Source organism: Triturus cristatus, chromosome 4_1 (assembly GCF_964204655.1).
Source record: "Triturus cristatus chromosome 4_1, aTriCri1.1, whole genome shotgun sequence".
In the NCBI taxonomy this organism is placed as follows: Eukaryota; Metazoa; Chordata; class Amphibia; order Caudata; family Salamandridae; genus Triturus; species Triturus cristatus.
The window spans coordinates 1,044,736,076-1,044,752,668 of NC_140585.1; the positions used below are offsets into that span (position 1 = coordinate 1,044,736,076).

The 16,593-nt window shown below is 45.5% G+C and overlaps 1 protein-coding gene across 1 annotated transcript in view; it reads left to right on the forward strand.

Moving 5' to 3' along the window:
* The first annotated feature begins 4,313 nt into the window (after positions 1-4,313).
* The window catches only part of PMPCB (peptidase, mitochondrial processing subunit beta), a 266,044-nt gene continuing 253,764 nt past the window's right edge, over positions 4,314-16,593 (forward strand). The window contains exon 1 of the mRNA XM_085654026.1: positions 4,314-4,528. Coding sequence (XP_085510152.1) covers positions 4,445-4,528 — 84 coding nt within the window. The 5' untranslated portion in view covers positions 4,314-4,444. The remainder of the gene's footprint in view (positions 4,529-16,593) is intronic.

A 16,593-nucleotide genomic window follows, 5' to 3' on the forward strand; every position in this document is an offset into this window, starting at 1 on the left:
CGAATGCTGCTGGTGGGCCTGCAGCACTGGTTTGTGCCACCCACAGAAGCAGCTTGTAAAGTGTGTCTCGGACCTGCCACTGCAGTGTCTGCGTGCAGTCCAGAACTGCCATCTTGGCTGTGAAGTGCACCCGCTTCCCAGCCCCTAAAACCTTCCCTTGGCATCATGTAAGCCCCCCTTATGATAGGGCGCATTGTATGTGTAAGGTAGGACATGCCCTGTTGTATGTAGCATGTCCTAGTAGTGAATTACACCCAATTTCGTTTTTCACTACTGTAAGGCTACCTGTTCTCCATAGGCCAGAATGGGAGGTCTGGGCTATTACATCCTATAGTCCTAACTGACCCACAGAACATGGTAGAAAAACGAATCTAGTATGCCTGAGCTCAGAATATTAAAATACATCTTTTAGTGAAGGTTATTTTTATATTCTGGGTTTGAAACTACCACTTTTAGAGTATAGGTACTTTCTTGCCTAAGCCTTCCAGTTGCTCTGCTATTATGTGTATTGGCTGTCTGGTTTTGGAGGGACAGGGCAGGCTGAGTCAGACCTGGGTTGAATAGAGCGACCTGCCTAGGTGTGAGGGGAGGGGTAGCTCTTGCACTTGAATAGGGCTGTGCCTGGCAAGGTGAAAGCTGGCTCCACCTCCCACTGTGCGTCTGAGGCAGACCCCCTCTTTCTGAAAGGAAGGATGCAGCCTGATCAACAAAGTGCTCCAGGGCTGGGCAAAACTGGTTCTGGCTGGGTTCAGAGGCTTGGGACCCCTAAGAACAAAGACTTTGGGGGTATAAATATTTGTGCACAAACCCCTACAATTTGTATTGCTCCTGGATAACAAGAAGAACCTCTGTCCGTGTGGCTACAAGAATCTGCAGGAGAAGGACTGTCCTTGTGCTTGTGTGCTGTTTCTGGGACTGGCCTGCAGCTGTTACTACTGGACTTCAAGAAGAGGAAAGGAACTTTGATTGGACTTTTATTTCTTTTGCTACAGCAACTACCCAAGGGCTAGGAGAGAGCTAGCCTCCTGCTGGAGTCTCAGGCACATCAGACTCCACCATCAGCCTCCTGTTTCCTCCCAGCGAGGATTACTATCTGCAGGTGAGGCTCCTGTGTGTTCCAGGACCTCTATTTCTACTGTTGAGAAGAGAGCGCTGAAAATCGTCGCTAACCTCCGTTAGCGAGCCGCTGCAGCTGGTGAGCGTGAGAAAAATCGCCGCTCCGCTGTCGCCGAGCGCTCGCTAACCCCGAAGATCGTCGCAGCACCTGTCTGCGGGCCTGAAAACGCCCGCTATCCGAAGATCGTCGCAGCACCTGTCTGCGGGCCTGAAAACGCCCGCTATCTGAAATCATCGCAACAGGATCATCGCAGCGCGGACGCCGAGCGTTCGCTATTTTCCCCGCATCGAATCCGGATCGTCGCTTCCTCGCGGAGCGCCATCTTTGTCAATGCAGGAAGATCGCACACGCAACAGGCTCGGTGCATCATCCTCCCTTCGCGGCAAGGATTTCATCGCATCACCGGCTTAGCGTGAGGAAGTTTGTCGCTTTGTCCTGCCCGCAACCCAGCGCATCATCCTCCCTTGCGGTACGGATTCAACGCATCGCTGGTTAGCGTGAGGAAGTTTAACACTACAACGCCTTAGCGACAGTTTTGTTGCTTTGCCCCAGGAACCAGATACTTTGTGAGTAAAAGGGTCGCAGAGACCACTGCCTTGAACTACATCACATTTTGTGCATCCTGAACTATTTTTCCTTGCAGCATTTCTAAAGTAATTATATTTTTATAGTATTGTGGATTTTTACTGTTATTGGTCTTGTGATTAAGTCTATATAAAAATACCTATTTTTCATAACTACTTGAGTGGTGTCCATTTGTAGTGTTCCTCATTATATTACTGTGTATGGTCATAAATGCTTCACACACTGCCTCTGAGATAAGCCTAGCTGCTTGTGCTACGTTACCACAGGGTTGAGCAGGGGTTGTCAAAGGGTGTAGACTGCTCACTCTGACTTAGGAAGAAGGGTCCCTACTTGGACAGTGGCCAGCCATTGCCAACTAGAGACCCCCATTTCTAACACTTGCCAATACTGGGCTTTTCTCCCACAGTAACTATGGAAACTATTGAGACGACTGCCCCGAAGGTTACTCCTGACATTAAAAAACCTTCACTTTCCTTAATCCTTCAGGCGCTGCATGATCAAAGGTTAGAAGCACAAGACCATTATGCACAGGTCAGGGCGGATAACCTTTCAATTCAGCAATCTTTATCAGTGGTGACAAGAAAAGTGGCTTCACTCACGTAATATATTGAAGCTACAACAACGGGTCGCTGATACAGCGGAGACCACTGCATAGATGGCCAGGTCAGTCCAAACACATGACGGCCAACTAATATTTCTGCATGGGAAAGTTGAAGACTTCGAAAATTGGCAACGCCGGAACAACCTAAGGCTGTTCGGGATGCCTAAAGGGAATGAGGATCTAACCCCCGAGCTTTTGTAGTGCAACTATTTTAAAAAGCTTTCCCAGAGTTTGCAGACTGGGACTGGGATTGTCAAATACAGCGAACTCACAGACTACCATTTTTTTAAAAAAATAAGGCCAGTTCACGATTTCCCAGACCAGTGCTTATTTTTTGGGGTAATTTTCTCTTGAGACGGGCTATATCTACGCTTCTTTGCACTATAGTTTAGAAAACGGGCTAAACTCTGTGTAACTTGACTGGTATTGAATGGCATTGAATTTTTCCCACATAGTATGAACCTTATCCTTAAAGGGGACGGGTGCGGCCATCTTGTGGCTGGCACCACAGATGTTTTGTAGTCCTGTTGTTACGTTCTTAATAGTGTTATTACGTGCGTCAAAAGTCTCATCAGCATTCTTATTTTAACTAAAGAAGTCGATGATGGAGGGGTGACAGAAAATGTCATGTTGACTCCGTTTGTGTGATAGTGCCATTAACCTGTGATGGGTAGGGAGATGCCGGTTGGTTCCTGCCCTCCAGTGATGACACGGAGAGCAGAGTCAGCTTCTCGTGACGTGCTAGGCAGATTTGGCCCTCAGCTGCTGTGGCTTTCCAGTTGCTCTATTGAGTGTGGTGCTGGTGTAGCGAAGCATCATGTCCCGGGAGGCTCAGGCTGACTCCGCTGCAGCTGCTGCCGTGGTGATGGTCGGCTCTTGCATGACAGACAAGGTCAGGTTAGTATGTGTTGAAACTCCTAACATTCCTGTGCGTTTTCGGTACACACAGGAAGAATTATCTGTCGGAATGATAACCTTTATTTCATACGTGATGTTACTCCCGCCTGAAAGTGAATGAAGTTCTCTGAACGTTACATGATTGAAATTAGATCGCTGACAGAGCTTTTTAAATTGAAAGCTTAATCTTTCCTGAATTTACATCCTACTTTCAACATGTCTTTTGATTTTATTTATTTATTTTTATGATTTTATATAGCACAGATCTTGCCCAGAGGCTTCTCAGGGCTCCACAATAAAGCCAGAAGGTTTTACGGACACAATTTCTAGTGTTAAATGCAATAACAATTAATTGCGCTTGCTGTTAAGTATTAACAACATTGTTTTTATGAGTCAACAATAGCTACAGTGCACTTTCAGCGCCTCGCAGTGCATGGTCTGTAAACTTCCCTCTGCTCCGTGGTTTTACTGACATCATTTCTAGTGTTAAATTCAATAAAAATTAACTGTGCACACCGCTGGTCTGGCTCTGCACACTTTCTGCCATTCTGGTCTAATTTAAGGAGAGCAAAATGATGGTGAGTAGTACACAGCCACAAAAGTAGGCTGTAATGGCTTCAGCTCCTGTAACACTTATCGAATGGGATCTGCAAAAAGCCAACAGCACTGTAACACATGGGTAAAAACATTATCATTTACAATGCCAATAGCTCTAACTCAATCAAACTTGAGACCTATTGCATTTCCAATGCTTGTTCTTTTTCTTACTGTCATTTCTACTGCACATGACGCATTGTGGGTGATATGGGGGCACTCTGGTTGGCGTGCTTCCAGATAGCTGTCAATTCACCAGGAGCCTAAAAGGGGATGATTCCTTTTTCGGGCTATTCTCTTTCAAGCAGCAACATTCCGCATTCTACGTTCTAATTAAATGCCTGTCAAGACTTCCTAAGATAAAATAACATTCCTCTAAATACAACATTACAATAAAACACTATTACTTGAATACAGTCTATCGTTCACATAAATATTTCTAACCTTTTTTCATTTTTTACTCTGTGCCAGCTAGTGGTTAGTAAGGAAAGCATTAGTTGCTTTCACTGTGGCTTCACTGCAGTGGGGGTAAGGACATTACAAGATGGCCGCCATGCCAGCGCAACTGCAAAGTGGACTGTCCTGTTTTAGATAATTTGAAGCATTTATGACCCTGTGGAGTGACGTACCAGGTCTGTTTTGCATTTACAATGGCGGCGTCCATGCTGAGGATGTCCAGCTGGGCTGCTAAAGTGATGTCCCGAAACGTTATCAATGTACGACTACTGAAGCAGGTAAGAACCGTGTCTGTCTCTCGAGCTGCCGAGTTGAACAGTAGTGAGCAGCTCGCGGAGTGAGAGAGCGAAAGGGAATACGTTTTGAAAGTAGGGATGCACTTAGCATTACTGTAGCCGTGCCTTTCATCTGTATTTTGTTCTCGTCAGCCTCGTGCGCAGAAATCTAAAGCTTCGCGCCCCAACAAATCTATAAACCATGCATGCCAACATTTAGTATCGCATAAATGACATTATAGGGAGAGTTGAACAAAGGGGATTTTATTTCCTCATTGGACTCTATTAAAGTGGCGAAATCTTAAGTACTTGAAAGTTAAAATGCAGCAATTTTCACTTTAAAAAATCAATGGGATCCTGCCTAATCCTATATTTTGGCATGCGTAAGTGCACGAGCGGGGCAGTTGTGGAGTGTCCAACTTTCTATTAAACACTTTACAGGGTTGGACGGGTGACACTTTGTACAGAGCCATCAGAAGATGATTATTTTGTTGGCAATGCGTAGCATACTTTCTGCAACCTACCACCTACATCTATCGAAAAAAACGTATAGGTGTGCTGGAGCGAGAATCCGTTTCTAATTTAGGAGTTATCGGTTAACCATCATCCAGGCTTATTCCCGCTCTATTTACCTTTCTGTGGTCGTATGGATCTTTGTGGTTGTTTTAGAGAAGAGAAGTTGATCATCACATAAATTATAATCACAATCATTAGTCTATTTTAAGTCTATAAAGAAAGTTTGAAATAAGTTAAAGGGTTTTATTATTAAAATCTTTTAGCAACTCATCTTAAAAAAAAATGTAAACCAATTTTATTCATGTACCTCGGGTTGCAATTCCTTTTTAGCAGATCATCTTTATTAGGTCAAAAGATAAACGCATTGTTTAGTCATTAGAATCTTATTAGAACTTAAAAATCAGTCAGTGAGCAATAAATTGAATAAATATATGAAGCGTGTTCCATAAAGGAAAGAATCCCAATTCTAAGAATTGGGGAGAAAGGTGTCCGTCAAAACCCATAAAGAGTTCTAGTTCGAGAGTGAGAGAAAAGCATAAAGCTTTAGCATTAAAGTCAATCAGTCATTTTATTTATAGAGCGCACTACTCACCTGTGAGGGTCTCAAGGCGCTTGGGGGTGGGGGGGGCTGTCGGGCCGCAGGTGGTCGTTCGATGGATGCGTGGGACGGTGGCGAGGCCGAGGTCAGCAGAGCGAAGCTGGCGGTTCGGGGTGTATAAGGTGAGTCGCTTGTTGAGGTATGCTAGTCCGGCCTTGTGGAGTGATCCTCTTGTTGACGGGGAGCCAGTGCAGGTCTCTCAGGTGGGCAGTGATGTGGCTGTGGCGGGGGATGTCGAGGGTGAGGCGAGCAGAGGTGTTCTGTATGCATTGAAGTCTTTTCTGGAGTTTGGCCGTGGTTCCTGCATAGAGGGCGTTGCCGTAGTCCAGCCTGCTGCTGACTAGGGCTTGGGTGACCGTCCTTTTAGTTCCGGTGGGGATCCATCTGTAGATCTTGAGAAGCATGCGGAGGGTGTTGAAACAGGAGGAGGAGACAGCGTTAACTTGCTGGGTCATTGAGAGCGATGAGTCCAGGATGAACCCCAGGTTGCGTGCGTGCGTGGTTGGTGGGTGTCGGTGCATCTCCCAGCATTGCCGGCCACCAGGAGTCGTCCTAGGTGGATGGGGTGGATCCGAGGATAAGGACCTCCGTCTTCTCCGAGTTCTGTTTCAGCCAACTGGCCTTCATCCATTCTGCGACGGCCTTCATTCCTTCGTGGAGGTTGGTTTTGGCGGTGGCCGGATCCTTGGTGAGGGAGAGGATCCGCTGAGTGTCGTCGGCGTATGAGACGATGTTGAGGTCGTGCGAACAGGCGATGTTGGCGAGGGGTGCCATGTAGATGTTGAAAAGGGTGGGGCTGAGGGATGATCCTTGGGGTACGCCGCAGGTTATCTTGGTGGCTTTGGATCGGAAAGGGGAAGGCGGACTCTATGGGTTCTGCCGGTGTGGAAGGAGGTGATCCAGTCCAGCGTTTTGTCGCGGATCCCTGCATCGTGGAGGCGTGTGCATAGGGTGTGGTGGCAGACGGTGTCAAAAGCGGCAGAGAGGTCTAGGAGGATGAGGGCTGCGGTTTCGCCGTTGGCCAGCAGGGTCCTTATGTCGTCGAAGGCGGCGATGAGGGCGGTTTCAGTGCTGTGGTTTCTGCGGAAGCCGATTGGGACGAGTACAGGATGTTGTTCTCCTCTGGGAAGTGGGTCAGTTGTCTGTTGACAGTCTTCTCGATTACTTTTTCCGGGAGCAGGGAGATGGGCCGAAAGTTCTTGAGGTCATTTGGGTCCGCCTTGGGTTTTTTGAGTAGGGCGTTGATCTCTGCCTGTTTCCAGCTCTCCGGGAAGGTGGCGGTCTCGAAGGAGCTGTTGATGATCTTCCGGAGTTGGGGTGCGATGATGGAGCTCGCTTTGTTGAAGATGTGGTGAGGCCCTCCTGTCGTTGCGTCTGATCGGGGTGAGGGTGTTGGCGCAGTTGTCGATCCATTGCCTGAAGTTGCGGGCGGCTGTGTCGCTGGGGTCGGTTGGTGGGCCTCGGGCGAGGGTGGTGATTAGCTGGTCTTCGGTGACCTTGTTCCAGCTGCGACGTGGGATTCGTTGTGAGTGGTTGTGCGTGGTGTTTTTCTTGAAGGAGAATTGGATGCAGTGGTGGTCGGTCCAGTGGAGTTCGGTGGTATGGCTGAAGGTGACGTGGTTGCTGGCGGAGAAAATGGGGTCGAGCGTGTGTCCGGCGGAGTGGGTGGGTGCCGTGATGAGCTGTTTGAGTCCAAGGTTGTCGATCAGGGTGGTGGAGTTGTTGGTGTTCTTGAGGTGGAAGTTCTTGTCTCTGAGGAGGATGTAGTCTGTGGAGGCAAGGGCGTGCGTGCTGACGACGTCGGTGATGGAGTTGCTGAACTGTGGTCGGGGTCTGTAGACGAGGGTTCCTCTGAGGGTGGTGGTTGATTGATGTGGATCTGGAAGTGCAGGTGTTCGGCCGTGCTGAGGGTGTCTTCGGTGCTGGTCGAAATTCTGAGTGTGTTCCTGTGGACGATGGCGATTCCTCCTCCTGGCTTGTTGGTGCGGTCCATGCGGGTGATGTTGTTGCAGAGGAGGGGTTCATCCATGTCTCCGTCAGGAAGGCGATGTCCGGGGAGGATGAGTCGAGTAGGTCCCAGAGTTCGATGGCTTGCTTGTGTACGGAGGGGGTGTTGAGAAGTAAGCATCTGAGATGGTTTCGACCTGCCCTGGTGGGAGGGGCAGGATGTGCAGGTGTTTGCTGGCTGGTGAAGCTCCCGTTTCGGCAGGTGAAGGGTCTGTGGGTGCGCTTCGGGGTGGCCTGGAAGCAGGTGGATGATCGGCCGGTGTTGAGTGCATGGAGGTGGTTGGCGACGTCGGGTGTCGTGGCGCTCGTGGGGGCCATGGGGTCTGGTGCTGGGCGCAGACAGGCTTGGCTTAGTCGCGCCCACTGCACACATCCGCTGCGCGACCGCGCAGCGGCTGCCATTAAGAAGGGGAGGTGGGAGGGAGGAGCAGCTGGTAGGTGGGTGCGTGGGCGAATCAAGGGGGCAGGGCCGCAGAGGACACAGCGGCGGGAAGGGGAAGCAGAAGTGCCAACTATAGGGGAGCAAGTAAAGTCAAAAGCGAACAGCAATAAGGCTAAAAGAGGAGAATAAGTAATAAAAGTGGAAGAAGAGTAAAGTGAGTGGAAGCGGAAAGTGGAGAAAGAAAACAGCAAAAAACCGAGGCATGGGCCTGGCGCGAACTCACGGGTGCAGTCCGGTGGAGCTGTGCTGCGTGGGGAGCGACCTGCCTGGAAACAGGGTCAAGGGTCGCTCTTTATATATCAAAAATAGTTCAAAGCAGAACTTCCCATAAAGAGAGGTTTGAGAAACTCGGTAGAGTCGCAAAGCAGTGTGGAATAAGGGAAAATGGAAAAACGTAACTGCAAGTGAGTTCTGGGTAAAAGTTTCTAGGTTTACTCTGGGAACATGCATTATTATAGACTACACATTTCAGGAAGCTTGCAACATTTTGCTTCTCCCATCTTCAGTCAGCCAATCAGATTTCGATGCTCTCTTGGGAACAGGATCACTCGTCTTCTCATAGGAATACACAGTGCTCGACAAATCCACTCGACCGCTCGCATTTGCGAGGTAAATTTTAAGAGGTCGAGCTATTTTTAGGTCCTACTCGCTCTTTCTGGCGAGTAGGAAAACATACTAACTTTTGTCCTCCGTCTTTGAAAACGGAGCAAATGTGACAAGATAACAAGATTTAAAGGGCTTTTTATTGCTCACAAAGCAAATGAGCAATAAAAATGCCTTTAAATCTTGTTATCTTGTCACTTTTGCTCCGCTTTCAGAGACGGAGGTCAAGTAGGTCACTGTTAGGGCGAGGAGATTTTTCAAGGTACTAGTCCTGCGGGACTAGTACCATTTTTTAGATTTTTCGAGCCCTGAATCCAGTAGTCTATCGACAACAATGTTTAGCTTGCAACTAAGTTTTATCATAGATCAAGCTCCCATTCAGGTCTTCTTTCCCATGTATAAATTACATTTCTAACCTTCCAATATACCGAGTTTATTAACGATGGTCTATGTAGAAGTTGAAACCTCAATATACGAAAAGAAAACATTTTGCAGGAACCATTCATTTGAAAGAAAAATACATGTTATTTGAAAGGGTGAAGATCAAATTTAAATGCTAAATCTACATATTTGAACTCTTAATTTTCTTTTTAAAAGGCTACGGACCAGAAGTATCAAGCATTTTTCCAGTCATAAACAGCCCAATTCGCAGAATTGGACAATTAGCGACTGGAAAAATGCATTTTGGTATGTATTATTCCCAAATTGCGTTTCGGTAACATGTTACCGAATCGTAGTTTGGAATTGCAAATGCATACCGATTCGGTATTAGGAAGGGGCGTGCTTAGGGCATCCCTTCCGAATACTGAATCTCATTGGTATGTAAGAATGTTTAACGACTGAAATGTGGTCCCTAAACATTCGCATTGCACCACCTACTTCAAGTAGGTGGTAACCGATTCGCAAACAGGAAGGGGTCCCAAAGGGAACCCTTCCCCTTTGTGAATGTTTGTAAAAACGTTTTTAAGAGCAGGCAGTGGTTCAACGAACCACTACCTAATGCCTACTCTTAAAAAATGAAAAGAGAACTTCTCTCTTTTTTTTTTTTTTAACGCAGTCCGTTTTCTTTTTAGGAAAATAGGCTGAATTAAAAAAACAAAAACTTTATTTAAAAGCAATCACAGACATCGTGGTCTGCTGACTCCAGCCTGTGATTTTGGAGATTCCTAATGTGTTGCAAATTGTGATCTACCTCATTAATGTACAGGAGGTAGGTCGACTTGCGACCTACTAGGAATTGCTAAATCAAACTCGGAGTTTCATACATTAGGAATAGCGATTACCTAATTGCGATTTCCAGAGAATCGCAATTATGTAATCGCTATTCCCAATATTGATACATCTGGCCTTAAATTTTAATCAATGTTACCGTGATCTTTGTATAAACATGTTTACGGTGTGCTGGGCAGAAAGGGCATTCCGCAGAGCCCCTGACAACATTCCAGGTGTCATGTCTTTGTCGACTAAGAAATGTGTGTTTCCTACAGATTAATATAGCTGTGGGATTCATAAGCAGGTTTCAGTTTCTTAAGTCATAAAGAGCAGGGCATTTGGTGTCCAACACAAGATTAGTGCAGGACGCAGGGCACGCATTCGAAAAGCATGAGGAACTTACAGAAAAGTTTCAGTTGGCCAACATATATAATTGTCGTGGGACACTTCAAGAAATGAATCCTGTGGTTGCTTAGTGGCTGACTGTCAAGTGTAACATATTCACTTTGTTACAGGTTTTTAACCAATGAATTGATACTGTATTATAACTGCATGTGATGATCCTTTTCAATCTTGGACCTGCCATTCACAAATCATTGTTTGTCATGCTGCCTAAACCGAGAAAACGATAAAAAAGAAATCCCCAGTTTGTTTTAATTAAATCCCAGGACTTGAAACACAGTGTTCCAGTGACACTGAATCATCTTCTACTACTAGGGCATGATTGCATAGTGGGTGGGGGTTTTGAGTGGCAAAAACAAAACTAACCGTCATAAAATGGAACATATTGTTGGTTAAAAAAACCTGACCAGTATGGCACACCACATAACGCAATTTGATAGCAGGATTGAACCCACACTCCATTTTATCAAGAACACTGTTTCCAATTATGGGATTTTCACTTACAAATCCTTGTATTTGTTGTATTACTCATTACTCATATGCGTTGGCTATTCTTCTCAGTTTGTTGAATCGCCAAAGAGGGGGTTGTTGGGTATTGGTGGTGGGTGATCACATTGAAGTCAAAAGAGTTGAACATTTTTTGGAGTACAATGAAGGTTTGTAGGGCGTATGATCCCACTGAAGAAAGAGGCCTTTTCGTTCTTGGAAAGATGAAAATGATTCCTCAACGTATGACGTCCTCCAAATGGGGATTCATTGAGAGGTGTGTTGTAGGTTATTGTTGCACGAAAGACCACGACTAGAAAAGTGCCAACCAAGATGATGTGTAATCAGGTGGCCATCGTACATGTACATTTCATTTTCAGTGTACAGTTATTTTATGTGACACTTATCCATCAGAGCTGATTGATATAATGTGCTCTTATGCTTGTTTAGTTTTTTTGCTGACTAGCTGATGAAATATTGTCCAAGGTCCTGTCCGGTTAAGCAATGTTACTCAAACGTGCAATACAGTCATTCCTATGTCATTCTTGGTTGTGTCAGTTGTTTACTGATATTCGGTCAGTCGCAGTCTAATGCCATGTGTGGCCCAATTGGCCATTGCTACCTATGCATTAGAGATTTCTGGTGGGTGAATTAGGAATGACAACACACACCCTGAACTGCACACTAACCAACTAGTGGTTTATTCCCTTGCATATGATCCTGGTATGTATACATTTTTTTTTGACTGTGCAACCTGAAAAACTCAATAGATGCCAATAGGAGAGTTTTTTTTCACTGTCATGGAAAAAAATCCTTAAATTAGATTAGGTTGTGGACAGGGATTGTTTGTTTGGGGGATGAAATAGCAGTACACCTAAACCACACCCATTAGCAACAAAAATGTCAGTGTTCCACTGCAGTGTTGGGATAAACTGTCTCATGTGGGTGGCACAATTTATCTTGAGGGTCTGGGCTACTCCTAGATCCTTTAAGACAATTGTCCCTCTTTTATACCAGATTGATAAGTAACACATTTATTGTTGTACACTGTTATTCATATGGCACTTTCCAACTCCTTAAAAGGCCTAGCACACTATCTCGATTGTTGATTAAGTAGCAACTGCCTATATTTATTTATATTGTGAATCTATGCCCTGACACGCCACAAAGGGCTCAAATACTCATTGGCTTCTTGAGATGCGTTGAGGTGTTTGATTATAAGTGTGTTGGCTGTAGATTTGCCAATGTGTCAAATAAATTGTTATGAGTGAGAATTGGAAGAAACATGTAGATGTTGGGTAGGGCATCAACAACGCATACGCTTGTGTTTTGCAGAGAGCATAAGAGATATGTGCAGCTGCACATGCATGCACTTACTATCTTTTGAAGTTATATGGAGGTTGAACAGTTGATGGTTGCCTGTATAATCCAGTGGGAGAAACACTTCGCTGTGCTGCACATTCCTGCCAGAAAGAACCGGGATCTCTTTAAAACTGTTTTAGTTCATCCTGTTTTTCTGTGGCCTGACCAAGAGGGCCTTGGTGGAAATGATCTATGAGCATATCAAGGCCCTTGAGAGGGAACATGTTAGGTCTTTATAAAGGTTGTCATGCTTTTCTGAAAAACCAACATTTGTATTTCTTTTGTGAATTCTAGCTAGCTGGTGATCATCCTAATTTTCTTGTTCCATAGTTACAAGTTTGTAGCAAGAAGACTCTTCCAGTTACTCTTTCGGTTGCAAGGAGGGATGATAAGTAGTAGCGCCATTGCAATTTAAGGTTTCTCTTTTTGCCGAAGACTTTGACTTTGGGTTGGAGAGAAATTGATCCAATGCTGTGGATTGCTCCGTTCGTGACATAGAGCACCCTGAATTGTATTCTTCTTTCAACAGGTAACCTGTGCAGGCCTTTAGGGCAGGGGTGATGTGATCATGTAATTTCATGCTTAGAACTTGTCTGCTGGTAGCATTCTGTATTAATTAAAGTTTGTTTATCGGGTTTTTAAAAGCGGCATTTAAAATCTGCTGCGATAGTGTGTATATGATGTCTCAAGGGCTGTAGATTCTTGGACCCTATGGGGGTAATCTAGGCAGAGGATAATCCATTGTAATATTCTCAAAATGCTGAAGGATCTTTTTGTCACATTGTTGAAGTGTATTTAGCTTATGAGTTTGGAGTCCATCATCTCCTTAAGTTCTTTACTTCTGTCATTGTGGTAGAAGGTGATCCATTCTCCTTAGGCCAGGATTTTAGGTGGATTATATTTTTTCTATGTGCCCCAAGTTAAGAAATATGGATTTAGTTTCATATATTTTTGTAGCATTGAATTGTTAATTGCTTTTGGTAAGTCCCAACGAATTTCAAGCAATCTTTTAAGCTGAAGAAATGTGGCCAAGTATTTAATGAACAAGGGAGAATTCTTAGAGACATAACCTCAAATTGAGGTAGCACAAAAGCCTTCACATTTGTATTTTCATTAAGACCCCATAGCGTTATGTGGCTTCAGTGCAGTAATGGTTCATTTAGACCAGTCATACTCAAAGTATGAAACGGCGGCTGCTTGCGGCCCTCTTGACCTTTACATGCAGCCCCCCTGGTGTTTAGTTGATGATCAATAATATTCAAATACAAATGTTAAATAAATGGGCAAGCATTTATTAAGCTACAAATACATGCTTGCCCGCTTATTTAACATGTTTTTACACCTCCTTACACAATCCTTGGCCAATCATACCCCCTACCGCCACCCTGTTTGCATCAGTGCGGCCCTCGGTCATACCACAGACTGTAATTTGCGGCCCCTGGACAAATGTTTGTGAGTAACCATGATTTAGACACTACTCTTCAATTTTCACTGAGGTAACTTACTGGCTTTGTGACCTTTGCCTTTTTATGTGGTGCCTACATTGCATGATGCATAACAATTCAAATGATAAAATATTCAAGCACCCTTTGCAGCAAGCGAAAAAACCCATTAGTGAAGCCATACGTCTCAAAGCCATACACATCAATTGTGGCAGCACTTAGGAAAAGCAGCCCAGCACCTTTCACAGGTGTGTGCTTTCCGTAAGGCCTCTGCTGTGCACTAAATGTAGTCTTTGCATCTTTCATTTCAGATGTGGAGAGACCTTTGTGAGAGGGATGTACTGTTTGTGTGTTTTTAAACTCTCTTGCAAAAACCACGAAAGCTATAAATACATTTTATGGTAGTTTTTATTTTTTAGTTGCTCTCTTTAAATGTGCAGTTCTCATTTCTGTCGTCATTTGTCAGTAAATACCTAATCTATTATCAATAAAGTTAGGTCCTTTCATTTAATACTGTAACATTTTCACTGAAGTGTTTATTGTTCTTGGTGTAAATACAGCGAGATAAAGAGAAAATGTAAACACTGTTAAAAGTGCAGAAGAACGACAATTGTGAGAGTGCCAAAGTGTTAACTTTTTTTTAATTCTCTCTGCAAACATCGTAGGGATAACATTTTTTTTAGGGCTCTGTTTAGATGCACCCAGAGGTGTGATGATGTAGTTATTTGGGATTTGTGGCATGCCACCATCAGTTACTGACATTACTGTTGCCTTAACTACTTCTGCGTGCGTTTGCTGTAACCACACTCCCAGATTTGCCCGTGGGTCAAGAAGCTTATTAGGCCCAGCTGCTTGGCATCGGTGACTAAGGGTGGGGCCTGACCCTGGGGACCACCATTGTTGACGTCCTAAAGCATGATGCCCTTTAGCCTCCTAGTTCCATGTCTCGCAGTGGCGGCTCTATGGCTTTTACCAACCTAATCTTCAGTTCAGCCTGGAAACGCGTTGGCTGAGCTCCAATCTTACAAAGAGACCAAGGCCAGAAGAATCCTGATCCTGAAAATGTGCAAGAATAAAGGCATTTTGGGGAGGATCTGATTCTAATGCTCTCGTGTGTCCAAGTGCCTCAAGTTACATTTCTACTCCTCTAAAGTAGATGCTGTATCCTCTTACCAAAGCTTTGACCATCCTTCTGCTAATGTGGCTATGCTACCTGTAATGGCTATCTGATGTATGGAATCTTCCAACGCCCATGATCTGATTTAAGTAATAAAGGTAAGTTCTGGAGTGTAACTCTCATAATTAATCATTAGCAGAATACATGCTGTCGCACTGCCAAAGTCGTTCATCGATCCTGACACTATTTCACCGGAAGGGCAGAACTCCTCCACAGGAATTTTGATACTCAATAGCAATTACGTTTTATCTCTATTTTGGTTAGAAAAACTGCTTCTGTAAACCCTGTCTGCCTCACCATACCCGCCAGGCGACCAAAACCCATGCCTGACTAGCCTCATCATTAATATGATTTTAAGAAGCAGGCAGCTCACAGTTCAGCTGCACAATCTCATGTTTCCTAGTCAGTAGGACAAATCTGCCCAGTGTAGAAGAAACTCACTTCACTGAATGGTCTCTTGCTTTCCTCCACCATAGCTTTTTCTGGCCTAGTAATCTAGCACACTAGGTGCCACAGACTTAAAAGTACTCTACTCGTTTGTAATCTTCTGTGCACCCTTAGTAACAGTGTTCTGCTTGGGTTTTCGGATCAGATAGAACCCGCTCAGCAGAGCCTCTCTAACCCAAACCAGAACGTTACCCCCCTCCCTAGGGCCTATTTACACCTAAATAACCACATATATGTACCACCTAAGGACAGGGAATTCCTACTATATATACCAAGACCTACAAGTCACAGCCTCGCGGTCCCAAACGGACCCAGGACTTCCTGCCCAGACGGCAGCCACAGACTTCCTGCCCAGACGGCAGTCACAGCCTCGCGGTCCCAAATGGACCCAGGACTTCCTGCCCAGACGGCAGCCACAGCCTCGCGGTCCCAAACGGACCCAGGACTTCCTGCCCAGACGGCAGCCACAGCCTCGCGGTCCCAAACGGACCCAGGACTTCCTGCCCAGACGGCAGCCACAGCCTCGCGGTCCCAAACGGACCCAGGACTTCCTGCCCAGACGGCAGCCACAGCCTCGCGGTCCCAAACGGACCCAGGACTTCCTGCCCAGACGGCAGCCTTAGACAAGTCACAGCCTCGCGGTCCCAAACGGACCCAGGACTTCCTGCCCAGACGGCAGTCACAGACTTCCTGCCCAGACGGCAGTCACAGCCTCGCGGTCCCAAATGGACCCAGGACTTCCTGCCCAGACGGCAGCCTTAGCACGAGTTCATCCTATAATTACCACGACATCAGTGTTACTATATATCAGATCACACAAAGACAGCTAGTTGAGCACAACTTGTTCCCCAGTTCGAAGGGCTCCTTTCTCCCTCATTCAGTTACCACCTACCTGATCAGGATTAACATCCGTTCATGTTAAGTCACAGCTGACTAGAAGAATAGGTTACCCTCTTACACAAGAACACATAGCACATATTGCTTTACTACAAACTGAATACTTTATTTAGTTATTACATGCACACTCACGGAACATAATACATATCACATAACCTGCAAAGAAAAGTGAAAGATTAAGTTGTACACTCTAATAGTAAGGGGTTGACATCACCTTGGTCGTATGTAGCCTGCACTCAATGGTCATCTAGGTTCCCTTCTCGTCTGCGCCTCGGCTTCGCCTGGAAGTCACACCTCCGCAATCACGGGTTTACTCCCGTCTCCCTCTCCGAGTCACTGGGACCTCTTCCTCATCGGCTACTCTCTTCTCTTTGGAATATCTATCTCTCGGTTTTTCTCCACCTCCAAGTTTGTCATCTGTCTTCCCTGGAATAAGTAGCAGCTTTACTACTAACGGCCAGGTGCCGCCCATGGACA